Genomic DNA, 13332 nt, shown 5'->3' with positions numbered 1-13332 from the left:
AGCCTCCAGCCTGAGCTACTTAGCTGTGCAGGAGCAGCGCCGCCATGCACAAACCTCCGCTTCTGGCTCTGAGCAACCTGATCCAGTGTGAGGTGTCCCTGCCCATGGCAGGGGGGTTGGAACTGGCTGAGCCTCGAGTCCCTTCCAACCCTAACAGTTCTGTGATTCCCCCCAGCAGAGCACAGGCTCCTCTGACACAGCAGGGGTCTGAGGTGAACTGCACTGCCCTGGGAAGGGGCCTGCAGCGTGGCCACAAGGACTGCGCAGCCCCAGGCACACCTTCACTCTGGGTTACTTCAGAAGGAACCTGTGCACTAAGGAAGCCCAAGCATGTAGCTACATGCTTGGGTGGAAGCCATGGGAGGTTCTGCAGCAACCCTCACAAGCCTCCTACTGGCTCCCACTGCAAGGAGGTGGTTTTGCAAGCCTGTTCCCAGCGGAGCTCTTACAGCAGCTTCTGCAGTGTTCGCTGCTGGTAGACTTCGTTGGTGCAGTACTTGACGTAGGGGTCAAAGGTGGAGGAGGAGTGCTTCTCCACTATGTCACTGATGTCATCAATGAAGATGCTGTTCTGATGCCTGGCCTCAAGCTCTGTGAAGAACCTGTGAAAAGAGAACTCAGTTACTAAACCTGCAAACCAGTGACAGGGTTCTGTGCACTTGCAGCCCAGAGAGCCAAGCAGAGCCTGGGCTGCAAGAGAAGTGTGGCCAGCAGGGCCAGGGAGGGGATTCTGCCCCTCTGCTCCACTCTGCTGAGACCACAGCTGGAGCTCTGGGGCCAGTGCTGGAGCCTCTACTACGGGAAGGAGCTGGAGGTGCTGGAAGGTGTCCAGAGCAGGACCACGAGGATGAGCAGAGGGCTGGAGCTGCTCTGCTGTGAGGACAGACTGAGGGAGTTGGGGTTGGGCAGGCTGGAGAGGAGAAGGCTCCCAGGAGACCTCATTGTGGCCTTCCAGGTTCTGAAGGGGGCTCCAAGAAAGCTGGGAAGGGACTTTTGAGGGTGTCAGGGAGGGATAGGACTGGGGGGGATGGAGCAAAACTAGAAGTGGGGAGATTGAGATTGGCTGTGAGGAAGAAGTTGTTCCCCAGGAGGGTGGTGAGAGCCTGGCACAGGTTGCCCAGGGAGGTGGTGGAAGCCTCCTGCCTGGAGGTGTTTGCAGCCAGGGTGGAGGTGGCTGTGAGCAACCTGCTGTGGTGTGAGGTGTCCCTGCCCATGGCAGGGGGGTTGGAACTGGCTGATCCTTGAGGTCCCTTCCAACCCTGACAGCTCTGTGATTCTATGATGCTGCCTTTCTAAAGCAGTGCCAGCTGGGATGCTTTGTGCCAGGCTGAGCTCATCCCTCTTCTGGCAGAGCAGCCAGGGGAATCTTCACAGACACAAGCCAAAGGGTGCTGGTGTCACCTGGCAGAGCTCTGCACAGGCAGCCCTGGCAAAGCTGCTTCCCCTTCTCCAGCTGCCAGCAGCCAAAGCAGCATTGCTGATCTGGTTGGACTGGAATGCCCAGGAACGGGGTGGAAGAGAAACAGAGCAGTTTCAGGCGCACATTAACTCATTTCCTCTCGCACCAAAGGTGCAGAGTGCCAGAAAGGAACACTGAAATAGCTGTGCCAGCTGCTCTGCTGAGAACAAAGCAGACCCAGGAGGCTGAGCTCAGGAGGTGCTCACAGAGCTTCAGCCCTCCCCTGACACCAAGCACAGAGTGGGAGTGGTGAACAGGCCAACGGGACCCGAAGCCTCAGCTGACTCCTTCCCCTAAACATGCCTCTTCTGAGAGCTCCCCCACTGCCCATCCTCTGCTCCACATGCAGCTCCCTGCAGCCTCTGAGAGCTTTCTGCTGCTTCTGGCACTGCTAACCTCCAGCAAACAGAGGCCTTTGTTTCTGCAAGGCTCATTACAAGCCTCTGACTGCTGGGTGCAGGAGCTGACACAGCTCAGCTACCAGAGGGCATCAGAATCACCTGCACTGGCAGCAGGGAATCCTTGAGATGTCCAGAGGCTGCTCCAAACCTTTCACCTACCAGCCTGGTCTGCAGCCTGTATGCAACCTGATTCACTCCCAGAACCCTCACAGCTCCCCTGAGCAACTCAGCTAAGAAAAGAACCCTCCCAGAGCACAAAGCAAGGCAAAGCTTGGAACCTGAGCTCTCCACCAGCTCAAACAGCTTGAAAGGTTTCACTTTCTTTCAGCCCTTTATTTCACAGAATCAATTGTCAGGGTTGGAAGGGACCTCAAGGCTCAGCCAGTTCCAACCCCCTGCCATGGGCAGGGACACCTCACACCACAGCAGGTTGCTCACAGCCACCTCCACCCTGGCTGCAAACACCTCCAGGCAGGAGGCTTCCACCACCTCCCTGGGCAGCCTGTGCCAGGCTCTCACCACCCTCCTGGGGAACAACTTCTTCCTCACAGCCAATCTGGATCTCCCCATTTCTAGTTTTTTTTTCATTCCCCAGCCCTATCCCTCCCTGACACCCTCCAAGTCCCTCCCCTGCCCCATTTTCCCCCTTGTTCCCCTCAAACCCACATCACCTGGGCTCTGTTGGAGTCTCCTCCCACCCCAGGTGTGGTCACTCTGCCTTCCCCACCCACTCCCCTATTTAATCCCCAGCAGGAAGGGCAGCAGCCCCAAGCTGAGCCCATCTGGGCTGGAGGATCCTCCTCTCATCTCTGGTGAGTGCCCCTGGTGCTCACTGGGTGCTGGTGGTGGTGACTACAAAGGCCGGGGGGCCTGGTGGCCCCCCGGTCGTTAGGGCAATCCTTGATGACTGCTTCAATGTCACCCAGGGGTGCTGGCTGGGCCTCCTTGCTGGGGCTGAGCTCCCCTGGGTGGTATCTTGGCTGGGGAGGGTCTTGCCCCCCAGCCCTGGGATGGGTGCACAAATGGTGGTGGTGGAGCAGGAGCTGTTTAGTGAGAGGATGTTTTGCTAATTACCCCAGCCCCCCACACCACAGCAGGTTGCTCACAGCCACCTCCAGCCTGGCTGCAAACACCTCCAGGGGTGAGGCTGCCACCACCTCCCTGGGCAACCTGTGCCAGGCTCTCACCACCCTCATGGGGAACAACTTCTTCCTCACAGCCAAGCTGAATCTCCCCACTTCTGGTTTTGCTCCATCTCCCCCTGCCCCTATCTTGCTGGGAGATCTCACCCAGCTCACAGACAAGCTCTCAGCTTACAGTGCCCTCAAACTTCTCTGGAGTCCAAGAAGGAAATAAAATGAATGAAAAGAGTCTCCCAGTCCCCAGCTACAGTTTCTCACGAACCACCCAAGCCAGACTTCAGCTCCTGGCCACTGGAAGTCCTTCCTGCTCCACTTAGCCATGTTTACAGCTGGGAGAGCTCCTCAGCACGCTGCCAAGTTGCTGTGCTGAGGGAAGCAGGAAATGCAGCAACTCTTCCTGCTGTAGCTTATGGCTCCCTGACGAGGCCTTGGGCCATTCTGGGCTGCAGCTTCCACTTCCAGAACTTATCTGGGGGCTTCATCATCAACAACATCATCAGCCAGAGGCATTGTAAGAACAGGAAAAACCTTGGATCTTTAAACAGGAAAGAGGTGCTGAAGGAAGCAGCACATCCAGCTCCCAGCCCCACAGCACAGACTGTAAGACAACCAGGCACCCAAGCTGGACTCAGGTTTGCCTCTCCTTTTGCATCCCATCTGCTAACTGCTGCACACAAGCAGTGAGCCAAGCATCACCCAAACCTTTAACTGCCAGGTTGAGGCCAGATTCTGTCAGAGCTCAGCACTGAGTGGCTGCACTAACTGCACTGAGTGGCTGCCTTTCTTGCTTAGCTCCAGAAGGATTTATGTGAGGCACTTGTCTCTGTCAAATCCAGGCCCTTCTGGGCAAAGTTAGATCCATGACAGCATTTCATTCCCCTTCTCTTGTTTCAGGGAGGTCCAGCCTGCAATGCCCTCACCCCCTCTGCCCAGGCTGTGTGCAGGCTTCACTCATGTCCTGCTTGCTCCTTTTTACAGCACAAGAGCTGCAAACACCAGAGGTCCCTCCAGCAGGCTGCCCTGGCTCCATGTTTCCTCCTCAAGGTTTTGGAGGCTTTGCTTAAGGGTCTTCCCATGGCTTCAGGCAGCTCATGTACAGGCTGATCACCACCACTACCAACTGCCTCCTAACAGCTGCTGAGGCAATTTTCTTCAGCCTCTTTTCCCTTCTCAGTGGTCCTGCTTTAACCAGTGACTGACACCCACAGGCTTCTCACAACTTGCACAAGCACAGCTGCCTGGTGGTACTGAACCCTCCACACCATTCACCTTACAGGGCCTGGGCCATGTCTCACTGACAGCTCCAAAGTCTCATCCACAGCTTGCTGCAGTTGGTGGTGTCCCTGCTCACTGCAGGAGGGGCCTGGACAAGATGACCTTTGAGGGTCCCTTCCAAGCTGATGCATTCTGAGTGCTACTTAAACAGAGGCCAGGACTCATTTTGGTCAACATTTCCCCTTCCTTCAGCCCTAAATAAAGGTTAACCAAGCAGGACTTATCTCACCATGCCAAAATTAGATGGCACTGGGTTCAAACAAGTCTAATTGGGCAAATGAGAGTGAGAAAATTGCTTCTGTAAGGCAACTGTTTATGATCCTGGAGCAAACAGCATAAAAGAGGAGTATCCAGAGAGGTCAAAGTCTGAGTTGGTGAATTACATCAAGCACCACAATGGGAGCCAAGAGACAGCTCACTGTGGAGGGTGAGGTCAGAGTGGGTGGAAGAGCTGACAGTGCACTGAATGTGGGACACCTGAAGTCACCAGAACCAGGTGATCAGCACCCAAGAGAGCTAAAGAGGGAAAGAACCCCTGATAAAGTCACTCTGAGGTCATGTCATTGTGTGCAGAACGACAGAGCACACAAGCCAGGGTGGCTGGCTGGCCACAGGGCCAGTGGGGTGGTGTCACTGCTGGCTGCATGGCACAGTCAAGGCTCTCAAATATTTAGCTGACTTTCTGCCTACTCATGTTTTATCTCCTTGCAGGTTCATGCACCTCTCCACTGCTAGCCACTCTGGGCAGGGCTACTGTTCCTCTTGTCACTGCAAACACCACTGTGTCACCACCAAAGCCACTCTCTGGGGGGCGGTGAACTGCAGTCTGGCTTGGAGATTGCTTCTTTCAAAGTTCATTGCTAGTCCTGCTTTGTGTTTTTGATGTGATACTGACCTACATCCCTGGCATGAAGAAGACTGTGATGCAGATTAAGCCTCCTTGAGGTGATGCTGCTGCTGACATCACCATCCAGTGACAAAACCAACCCCACACTTTAGCTTCCTCCTCTTAAGAGAGAAGGCAAGGGGGAAACAGGCAGCAATTTCAGGTTAAAGCCGTGAAATCTGTGATTAGCCTCTCCAAGTCTGAACCCTCTCATCAGGAGGAGAAGCTTATCATCTGCAGCACAACTGTGTTTTTCTGAAGGGCAAGGAGTAACTTGAAATAGCAGAAGATGGAAGAACTGCACCTCTCCTTCCACCTCCCCTGGCAAAACACAAGAGGCAGAGCTGCCAGCCTGCTCCCTCGCTCTGCAGCAAACTGGAAGGCCTCTCAGCAGCCCTACCCACAAGTAACTGGGCTGATGGGAAGCCACTTGCCTTTTCCACTCTTTACAGCCTCTGGCAGAGATCCAGCCCAGCAGCAAGGCCAGGAGAGCCCTGCTCTGGGCAGAGAGATTCCTGAGCTGGCGAGGGACCGCTCGTAGCACCCAGCTCACTGCCGCCCAGCTCACGACACCTCCTCCCGGCTCCCCCAGCCAATGCCCCTGACAAGTGCACCCCCAGAGAGCACTCTGGGGCACCAAGGATGTAAATCCTTTTGCTGCATTATGGAGACATCACAAAGGGAGCCTTCACTTTCAACCCTTTCCCATGCTGAAGGCTTTTTATAGCAGGGAGAAGCAGCAGAGTGCCTCTGCCTGCCCGAGTCTGACAAGTTACCTACACACTCGTCTGGCACAAAGTGGTCTCTGGTGTCATAAACAATGCATTTGTAAAGCACTTTGTGCAGCTTTCTGCCAGCAGGTCTGAGGCCATTCCCATGGAACATGCTTGCTGGAGCAGCCAAACCCAGGCACGGGGCCAGCACAGGAGGTGGAGCACAGAGAACAGCCAGGCATGGAAGGTTTCTGCTCTCTGCAAGCCTGGCTTAGCATCTGCAGCCCCCAGCTTCACCCCCACCCAGGCCTCAGCACTGCCAGACACTGCTGCTGTCCCTGGACACAGGGGAGCTGATCAATCCTGACCTTTGAGAAGAAATATGGGTTACTATCAACATACACACCATACACAACGTGCATTAAGCACTTGTGGATCAGCCAGGGAATTCTCCACCACCATCCACAGACAAGAGTGGCTGAGTGTCCAGGGTCCCCTCCAGAGGGAGCCTGGCATTTGTCATTTCCTTTTGAATGGCCAAACTCCCCCGGAGGCTCCTGGCCTGCTGGCCCAGCAGGCAGCAGCACAGCGCACGCCTCCCGGAGGCGGCACCAACGCTCCCAAGGGCACCTGTGCCAAGGTGGCAACCACCAGAGCTCCCCAGCCAGAGGAAAGCGAGTCCAAAGTGCAAGCTGACTGATCCCCATCAAGCTGCTTTACAGCCTGGGAGGCAGAGCAGCAGCCACCTGGCACAGAAGGCCAAGGGGCAGGATGGAGAGCTGGGAGGTGACAGCACGGCTCCGAGTGCTGGTGGCCGCTTTGTGCCAGCACGGCCACCTCAGCCCACACACCTGCAGGGGAAGCTATCCAGGGCAGCAACCTACCAGACATGGCCACAGGCAGGGAGAAAGCTGCAGGTTTTGCTGCTGCTGCACATGAAGCTGCTTCTCCTACAAACCACTGACAACTGCACTCAGGATCTTCAGGCTGGGACAGCCACAAGCCCAGCAGAAGTCACAGCAGAGCCACCCAGGCCCACCCTCAGCAGGCAGCTCCCTAGGGGTGACACTGCCCAGACCAACCCCACTGCTGTCCAGAGAGCAGGCAGCAATGCAGCCTGCCTCTCACCCAGCTGCTGGGAAAGCTTTCAGCTGGTGAACTGGAGGTATAAAATTTCACTTAAACAAAGCAGCCTGACCCAGTGATGCCTGAGAGGAGCCAAGGAACAGACATACATCCTCCCACCCTGACAGCCCTGCTAAACACAGACTCCTGCACTCACTAACAACTTGGGGCCTTTTCAAAGCCACAGAGGTTTTTTTTTCCTGCTAGGCAAAGGCAGCTCTCTTGGAGACAGATCACAGCCTCAGCTAAGACAGGCTGCTTCCCCCTTCCTCAGCAGCCTCTGCCCAAGGAAAGCAGAACTGCAAGTTCCAAGAGCTGCTCAACCACCCCTTTGCCACCAAAGGAACAGGCGGCACCTCCTGCAGCAACCAAGGAGAGGGGTGGAAGATTCAGAAGCTGCCCCTAGAACAAACCCTCCAAGGCCCAAAGCAGGACTGCTCCAGAGGATTGTGTGGGCACCAAGTTTCAGCTGCTGAGATCAGTGATGCTCTGCAGGGAAGCACACAAACACCCAGGGGATAAATAGTTTTGGGGTGACAGCTGGAAGGCTTTACAGTTTAGGTACTTTTGCCCCTAAAACACAAACACCCACCTAAGTAACTCTCCATGCAGGAGCTAGGCCACAGGAGGAGAGCCAGAGGCTCCAAGAAGGCAGCTACCAGTGCTGCTGGGGGATTCTTTTGTTGCTCTGCTGTTTGGGTTTTTCAAACAGGATGTTTACCTAATGTCCAGGTGGGTTTCAGGACAAGGAAATGTGGCAGATGGCAGCTTCATGCCATGCTTCTGGTGGTGCCAGTTTCCTTGTCCAACTGAGCAATTCCTTTCCTCACCATGGCCTTGCAGGTAAGCCACCACAACTGCAGTGACCAACATTTCATGCTCTGCTGGGCAGACCAGCATGGAGGCAGAGAATCAGACACATGGCTGTGTGGTCAGCAAGGGGCCCAGGGACACAGCAGCACTGCAGAAGGAACAGGAGTTTTATGCAACTCATTGTTTGCTTCATGCATCCCATGCTGGAGGAAATAAGATCCCTAAAGACAGTGTGAGTTTGATGTTCTGCTGCTGCTCCCTGAAGACACTGCACAGTCTGTCAGTGACAAAGTAAAGCAAGGTTAGCCCAGCTTGCAGTCCCATCTGGCTTCCCTGCCTAGCTTCAGGCTCAGGCTGGATTCATTGCTAACAGATCCTCAACTGCAAATGCCCTCCACTCACACCCTGCTGCAGGCAGCCTTATGGAAGCCTCTCAGGCAGCCTCTCCTGGAGGTGTTGATCTGCTCTGAGCAGGTGTGAAGGCAGGGAAGGCAGGGGCTGTGAAATCTGACAGCAGCTATATTTAATTTCTCAGGGATCACACAAGTCAGAGAGAAGCAAACTGGGAATAGATTCAGCTCTCTTCATGATCAGCTGGCATGCCTTCAGAGAGGGAGCTGAAACTGAGGACTGAGGCACAGACCCAAGAGGACTGCACACAGGACAAACTGAAGGTACTGAAACTCACTTCATTTCTCCCCACTACCCCCAACCAGTGCTGCATTAAAACTCTGACTGCTCTCAGAAAATCTTGTAAGAGTTAAAGCCCACCCCAGTGGCAACCTCCCCACAGCCCAACCTCACTTTGGGCTGAGAAACTTCCCCACAGGCACTGGCCAGAAAAGTGCTTCCCTGCTCTGGTCACCACCACAACTGCAGGTGGCCCATAAGAGCTGCAGGAGAAGCAAGCTCTGGGAAGCCTGCAGGAGGGCAGGGCAGCAGTGCTGGGAAGAACAGGCTCACACCATCCTCCAGTCTCCGTGGCAGAGCCACTGCCCAATTATCTTCCTGTGACGTCCTTCTCCTACCCTTAGCAACTCCCAGTCTGGAAGCACACCCTGAAGGTGCAAATCTCTTGAGTGAGAAGTTTCAGTGTGGTTCAGTGGACACTTCATAGCCAAAGGCTTCTTTTCTTGCCTGAAAAACCAGGTGTTTCCTTCAGGAACACCTTCTGCAGAGGTAACTGCAGGCATGCACTGCATTTTGTGCTTCAACAGGGCACAGATACTTGGATCAGCATTTCCCAACTCCTCTGAACCAAGCATTCTTTCTCTTGAGCCCTGCTCCCCCAAGAACATGGGCTGAGGGAGGTAGGATTCTGTTTAGATTTGCTGTTCCTGGGCATTGAGGTCATATCTAATCTTGTCTCCAATAAGGAAGCTGAATTATGAAGGAACAATCAGTGGAGGGCCAGTGCCAAGTGCCCATTATTCTCAAGCTATGTTTACCAAGGCTGCTGCTCCTTTGCAGAGAAACAGGGCAGAGTTATTTCAGCTGCCAGAAGCCTCTAGACAAACAGCTCCTAGATATTAAAGGCAGAGGGCTCAGCAATGTCTGAGCAAGCTATGGGAGAGTTTGCAAGGGAAGCAATGAGGAAGCACAAGGGTAAATGCACAGCTCCAGCTCAGCAGCAGGATATAAGTGCATGAATGTGTTCTGTGGGCAACTAACATTTAAAGAGAAACAAAGAGAAAGGTCCTCCATAATCCCTGGAAGCTCCTGACCACCAAAACAGGTGCCACAGGCAGTAAGAGCACATCATGCAGCAAGGCTGGGGGAACGGCAAAGCCCCCAGTGGTAAATTTAGCAGTGCTCTGAGCCACCTCCAGAACTCAGCACCGTGTAGGGTCTGAGTGCCCCCCAGCACCTGCTGTGGGTCAGGGCAGCACAGCAGCTTCTGCAGAGCTACAGCTGCCTCACATCCTGCTTCTACCACATCACTTGGGAGGGGAGTTTTCCATCTTGTTCCCATTACTCTGTCCATCACATCCAACATAAGCCCTCAGCCTTACTCGTCTCCGTCTCTGCCTCAGAAGGTTCACCCTGCCCAGTTTCCTTTGTCACCCAGCTCAGGGCCACCTCTCCAAGAGCACAGCCACACTCAGCTGGGTGCCCTGAAGACAGGACTCAGCTTTCCTCAGGAAGTGCCAATGGTGACAACTGTGGTAAAACAGAGAACACAACCCAAGCCCACAGTGAGCCCCAACTCCTGAATGATTGGACACTTGAAGGTGTCCAGAGAAGGGCAACAAGGCTGGTGAGAGGCCTTGAGCACAGCCCTGCGAGGAGAGGCTGAGGGAGCTGGGATTGTTTAGCCTGGAGAAGAGGAGGCTCAGAGGTGACCTCATTGCCCTCTCCAACTCCCTGAAGGGAGGTTGTAGCCAGGTGGGAGTTGGTCTCTTCTCCCAGGCAACCAGCACCAGAACAAGGGGACACAGTCTCAAGCTGTGCCAGGAGAGGTTTAGACTGGAGGTGAGGAGAAAGTTCTTCACTGAGAGAGTCATTCATCATTGGGATGTGCTGCCCAGGGAGGTGGTGGAGTCCCCATTCCCTAGAGGTGTTCAGGAGGGGATTGGATGTGGCACTTGGTGCCATGGTCTAGTCATGAGGTCTGTGGAGACAGGCTGGACTCGATGATCCTCGAGGTCTCTTCCAACCTTGGTGAGACTGTGATTCTCCTGCACTGCAGCTCACCTGAAGCAGCCAGGCTCTGCTCACAGGGCTGACATTTCAGTTGCTGCTTTGTTATATGCAGCTTCTGAGGGGGGCTTTTAATCTTTCAAGGGAAGTGAGCAAGAGAGGTCTGCATTCCCCAGAGCAATGTTTGGATGCCTGGGTAACTGATTCTGCACACACACACACACTCCTTACATGACAGCTAGGACTGTATTCTTCCCCTGGATGAAAGCTGAAGCTTCTTCATTCCCAGCATGCTGGGAAGAGGTGAAACATTAACCCCACTGACAAAGTGCTGTGAGAAAGCTCACCTGGTCCTCCACACATCTTCACACAGACACAGAGGAGGCTACTCAGGGAGGATGTTAACTAACCTCCCAGCCCCACTGGGCCTCTCCACCAAAAGCAAGACAGAGTTTTTAAAACACAGTCAGAACCTGTCAAAACATTTTTGCCTTGTGGGACTTCCACCCCCCCCCTGCTAATGTTAACCTGAGAGGTATTCTATAAGCCTTTTGCTGGCCTAATGGCAGAGGGAAACAGAACACTCAGGCTTTCCTCTCCCCTATAAATTTGGTGATCTGACCTGTCAGACCAATTACTCTTCAAGACACTTCACTCATTTTCCCCCTGGAACTCCCCCTTCCCAAACCAGGCTCTTGGGAAAGTGACCTCTGCTGCGGCACGGGGGAGACTGGAGAGAGGTTTTCTTCCTGGTGAGATTGATTGCACAGCATTCTCAGACCACACAAGCTTTTGTTTCTGAGCAAGCTGCCCCCAGGACATCCCTCAGCTCACAGCTCAATGCAGCACTGCCTGGGGTTGCAGGGTGTGTGTGTGTGTGTGTGAGATTCTGTGCTCTGGCAGTCAGTAACTCCAGCTCACCACCACACAAGGCTGAGCTTTCTGAGCCACCTTACAGGATGTTTCCATGCACACACACACACACACACATCATTCACATCAACTCCTCTTTGTTAGAGACATTCCAATGAGCTCCCAAAAGCAGAGATGGCTTTGCTGTCTGCACTCTGCTGCTAACAAAGGCAGCTTTGTCCCAGCAGAAATGGCCTTGTCATGCTTTAGGAGCCTATCCTGGTGTGCTGGAGAGTTTCCACTGAACATGTTCTAAGTCAAAGTTCCCTTGATAGGAGCTTTAAGCAGTTTTGACTGAAGATAGCACTTTTATCAGCTCATGGTCACCAAGCTTTTGCCTGAGCACCCAAACTCACTGCTGCTCAGCTGTTGTATTTATAAAAGGCAAGGCTGCTTAAAAATCCAACCCTGCAGAGAGCTGCCTACTCTCAGCAGAGTTTTACAACACAAAGTTGGGAGTTTGCTGCCTTGAAAGACCTTGGAAAGGGTAAGTGAGAGAAAGAAGCCTTCCCTCTACAGAAAATCACTTTCACTGCTGTACACAAATGAGGCTGCAGAGAGCCAGCACCAAGCTTGGTTACAGCTCCACAGTATTGCATAACTGAGGAAATAAAATATGGTTTCATTTAAGCTCAAAAAGGAGTTCTGAAGGCTGTTTTTGCTCCAAGTTATAAAAAACACAAGCTCTTAAACCATTGGACTTTCCAGACAAGAAAGACTATGATAATTTTAGGCTCCTATGGTAGTTTTCCATCTTCTTCTTGGCCTCTTTCCCCTCCCCCCCTCCCCCCCCCCCACTTCCTCTGAGGACTCTTAAATCAAAAGGGTTGTAAGAATTCCCCTAAAAATATTGCTCTCCCCACCCCCATCTCTGCTTCCAGTGTTTGAAGTGAGAAGTGTAGAAGAGGCTGTGATGCTCTGGGAGGTGTGCTGAACACAGGGGAAAGCCAAGGCCACCCTCCTCACACAGCTGCCCTGTGTGGTCAGCTGTGTCTTCAGAGCAAGAGGCCAAGGGCTGCAGAGTAATTCAACCTTTCATCAAAGCTTTCACTTCTATTAAGCCAGCTAAAAACATGGCATTGCCCTCTAAGATGTGATGCTTCTGGGATACCAGCATGTGTCTAGCAAAACTGGGCTTGTGACACTTGGCTGTTAGAGTTCACATTTCCTGTAAGGAGAAACCTTTGCCAAGCACTGCTCCTTGGGGAGAAAAGAAAGGCTTCAGACAACATCCAACTGCTGGCAAAAGACTTCAACTTGTGTGAGGGGGAGAGAAACAGAAGGAATAAGAGGATGGAGGAGAGAGGTAGACTGACCAAGTCCAAATATACACAGCTCCTGCATTCAGGTTGCACTTGACCCCAATGTATTAGGAATCTGCAGCAGGAGCAGGGTGTGCAGCAGGAGCAGGGAAGTCATTGTGCCCTATGCTCAGCACTGCTCAGGCCACACCTTCAGTCCTGTGTCCAGTTCTGGGCCCCTCAGTTTAGGAAAGATGTTGAGATGCTGGAAGGTGTCCAGAGAAGGGCAACAAAGCTGGGGAGGGGTCTGGAGCACAGCCCTGGGAGGAGAGGCTGAGGGAGCTGGGGTTGCTTAGCCTGCAGAAGAGGAGGCTTGGGGGAGACCTTCTTGAAGGGAGGTTGTAGCCAGGTGGGGGTTGGTCTCTTCTCCCAGGCAAGCAGCACCAGAACAAGAGGCCACAGTCTCAAGCTGTGCCAGGGGAGGTTTAGGTTGGATATTAGGAAGAAATTCTTCCCAGAAAGAGATTGGCCCTTGGGATGTGCTGCCCAGGGAGGTGGTGGAGTCCTCATCCCTGGAGGTGTTTAGGAAGAGCCTGGATGAGGCACTTGGTGCCATGGTTGAGTTGATCAGATGGCGTTGGGTGATAGGTTGGACTTGATCTCAAAGGTCTTTTCCAACCTGGTTAATTCTATTCTATTAGGCTTTCACATGTGTGCTCCACAAA

General features: G+C 53.5%; 1 protein-coding gene across 1 annotated transcript in view; it reads right to left on the bottom strand.

Moving 5' to 3' along the window:
- Nucleotides 1-13332, bottom strand: part of ARHGEF26 (Rho guanine nucleotide exchange factor 26) — a 37814-nt gene that overhangs the window by 13017 nt on the left and 11465 nt on the right. Inside the window, exon 7 of the mRNA XM_054166411.1 lies at nucleotides 450-602. Within this exon, the coding sequence (XP_054022386.1) occupies nucleotides 450-602 (153 nt within the window). The remainder of the gene's footprint in view (nucleotides 1-449; nucleotides 603-13332) is intronic.

Source organism: Dryobates pubescens, chromosome 13, assembly GCF_014839835.1.
Source record: "Dryobates pubescens isolate bDryPub1 chromosome 13, bDryPub1.pri, whole genome shotgun sequence".
NCBI classification, from domain to species: Eukaryota; Metazoa; Chordata; class Aves; order Piciformes; family Picidae; genus Dryobates; species Dryobates pubescens.
Note: the sequence above shows the minus strand (reverse complement) of the source record. Positions and strands in the feature narration are given on the sequence as shown.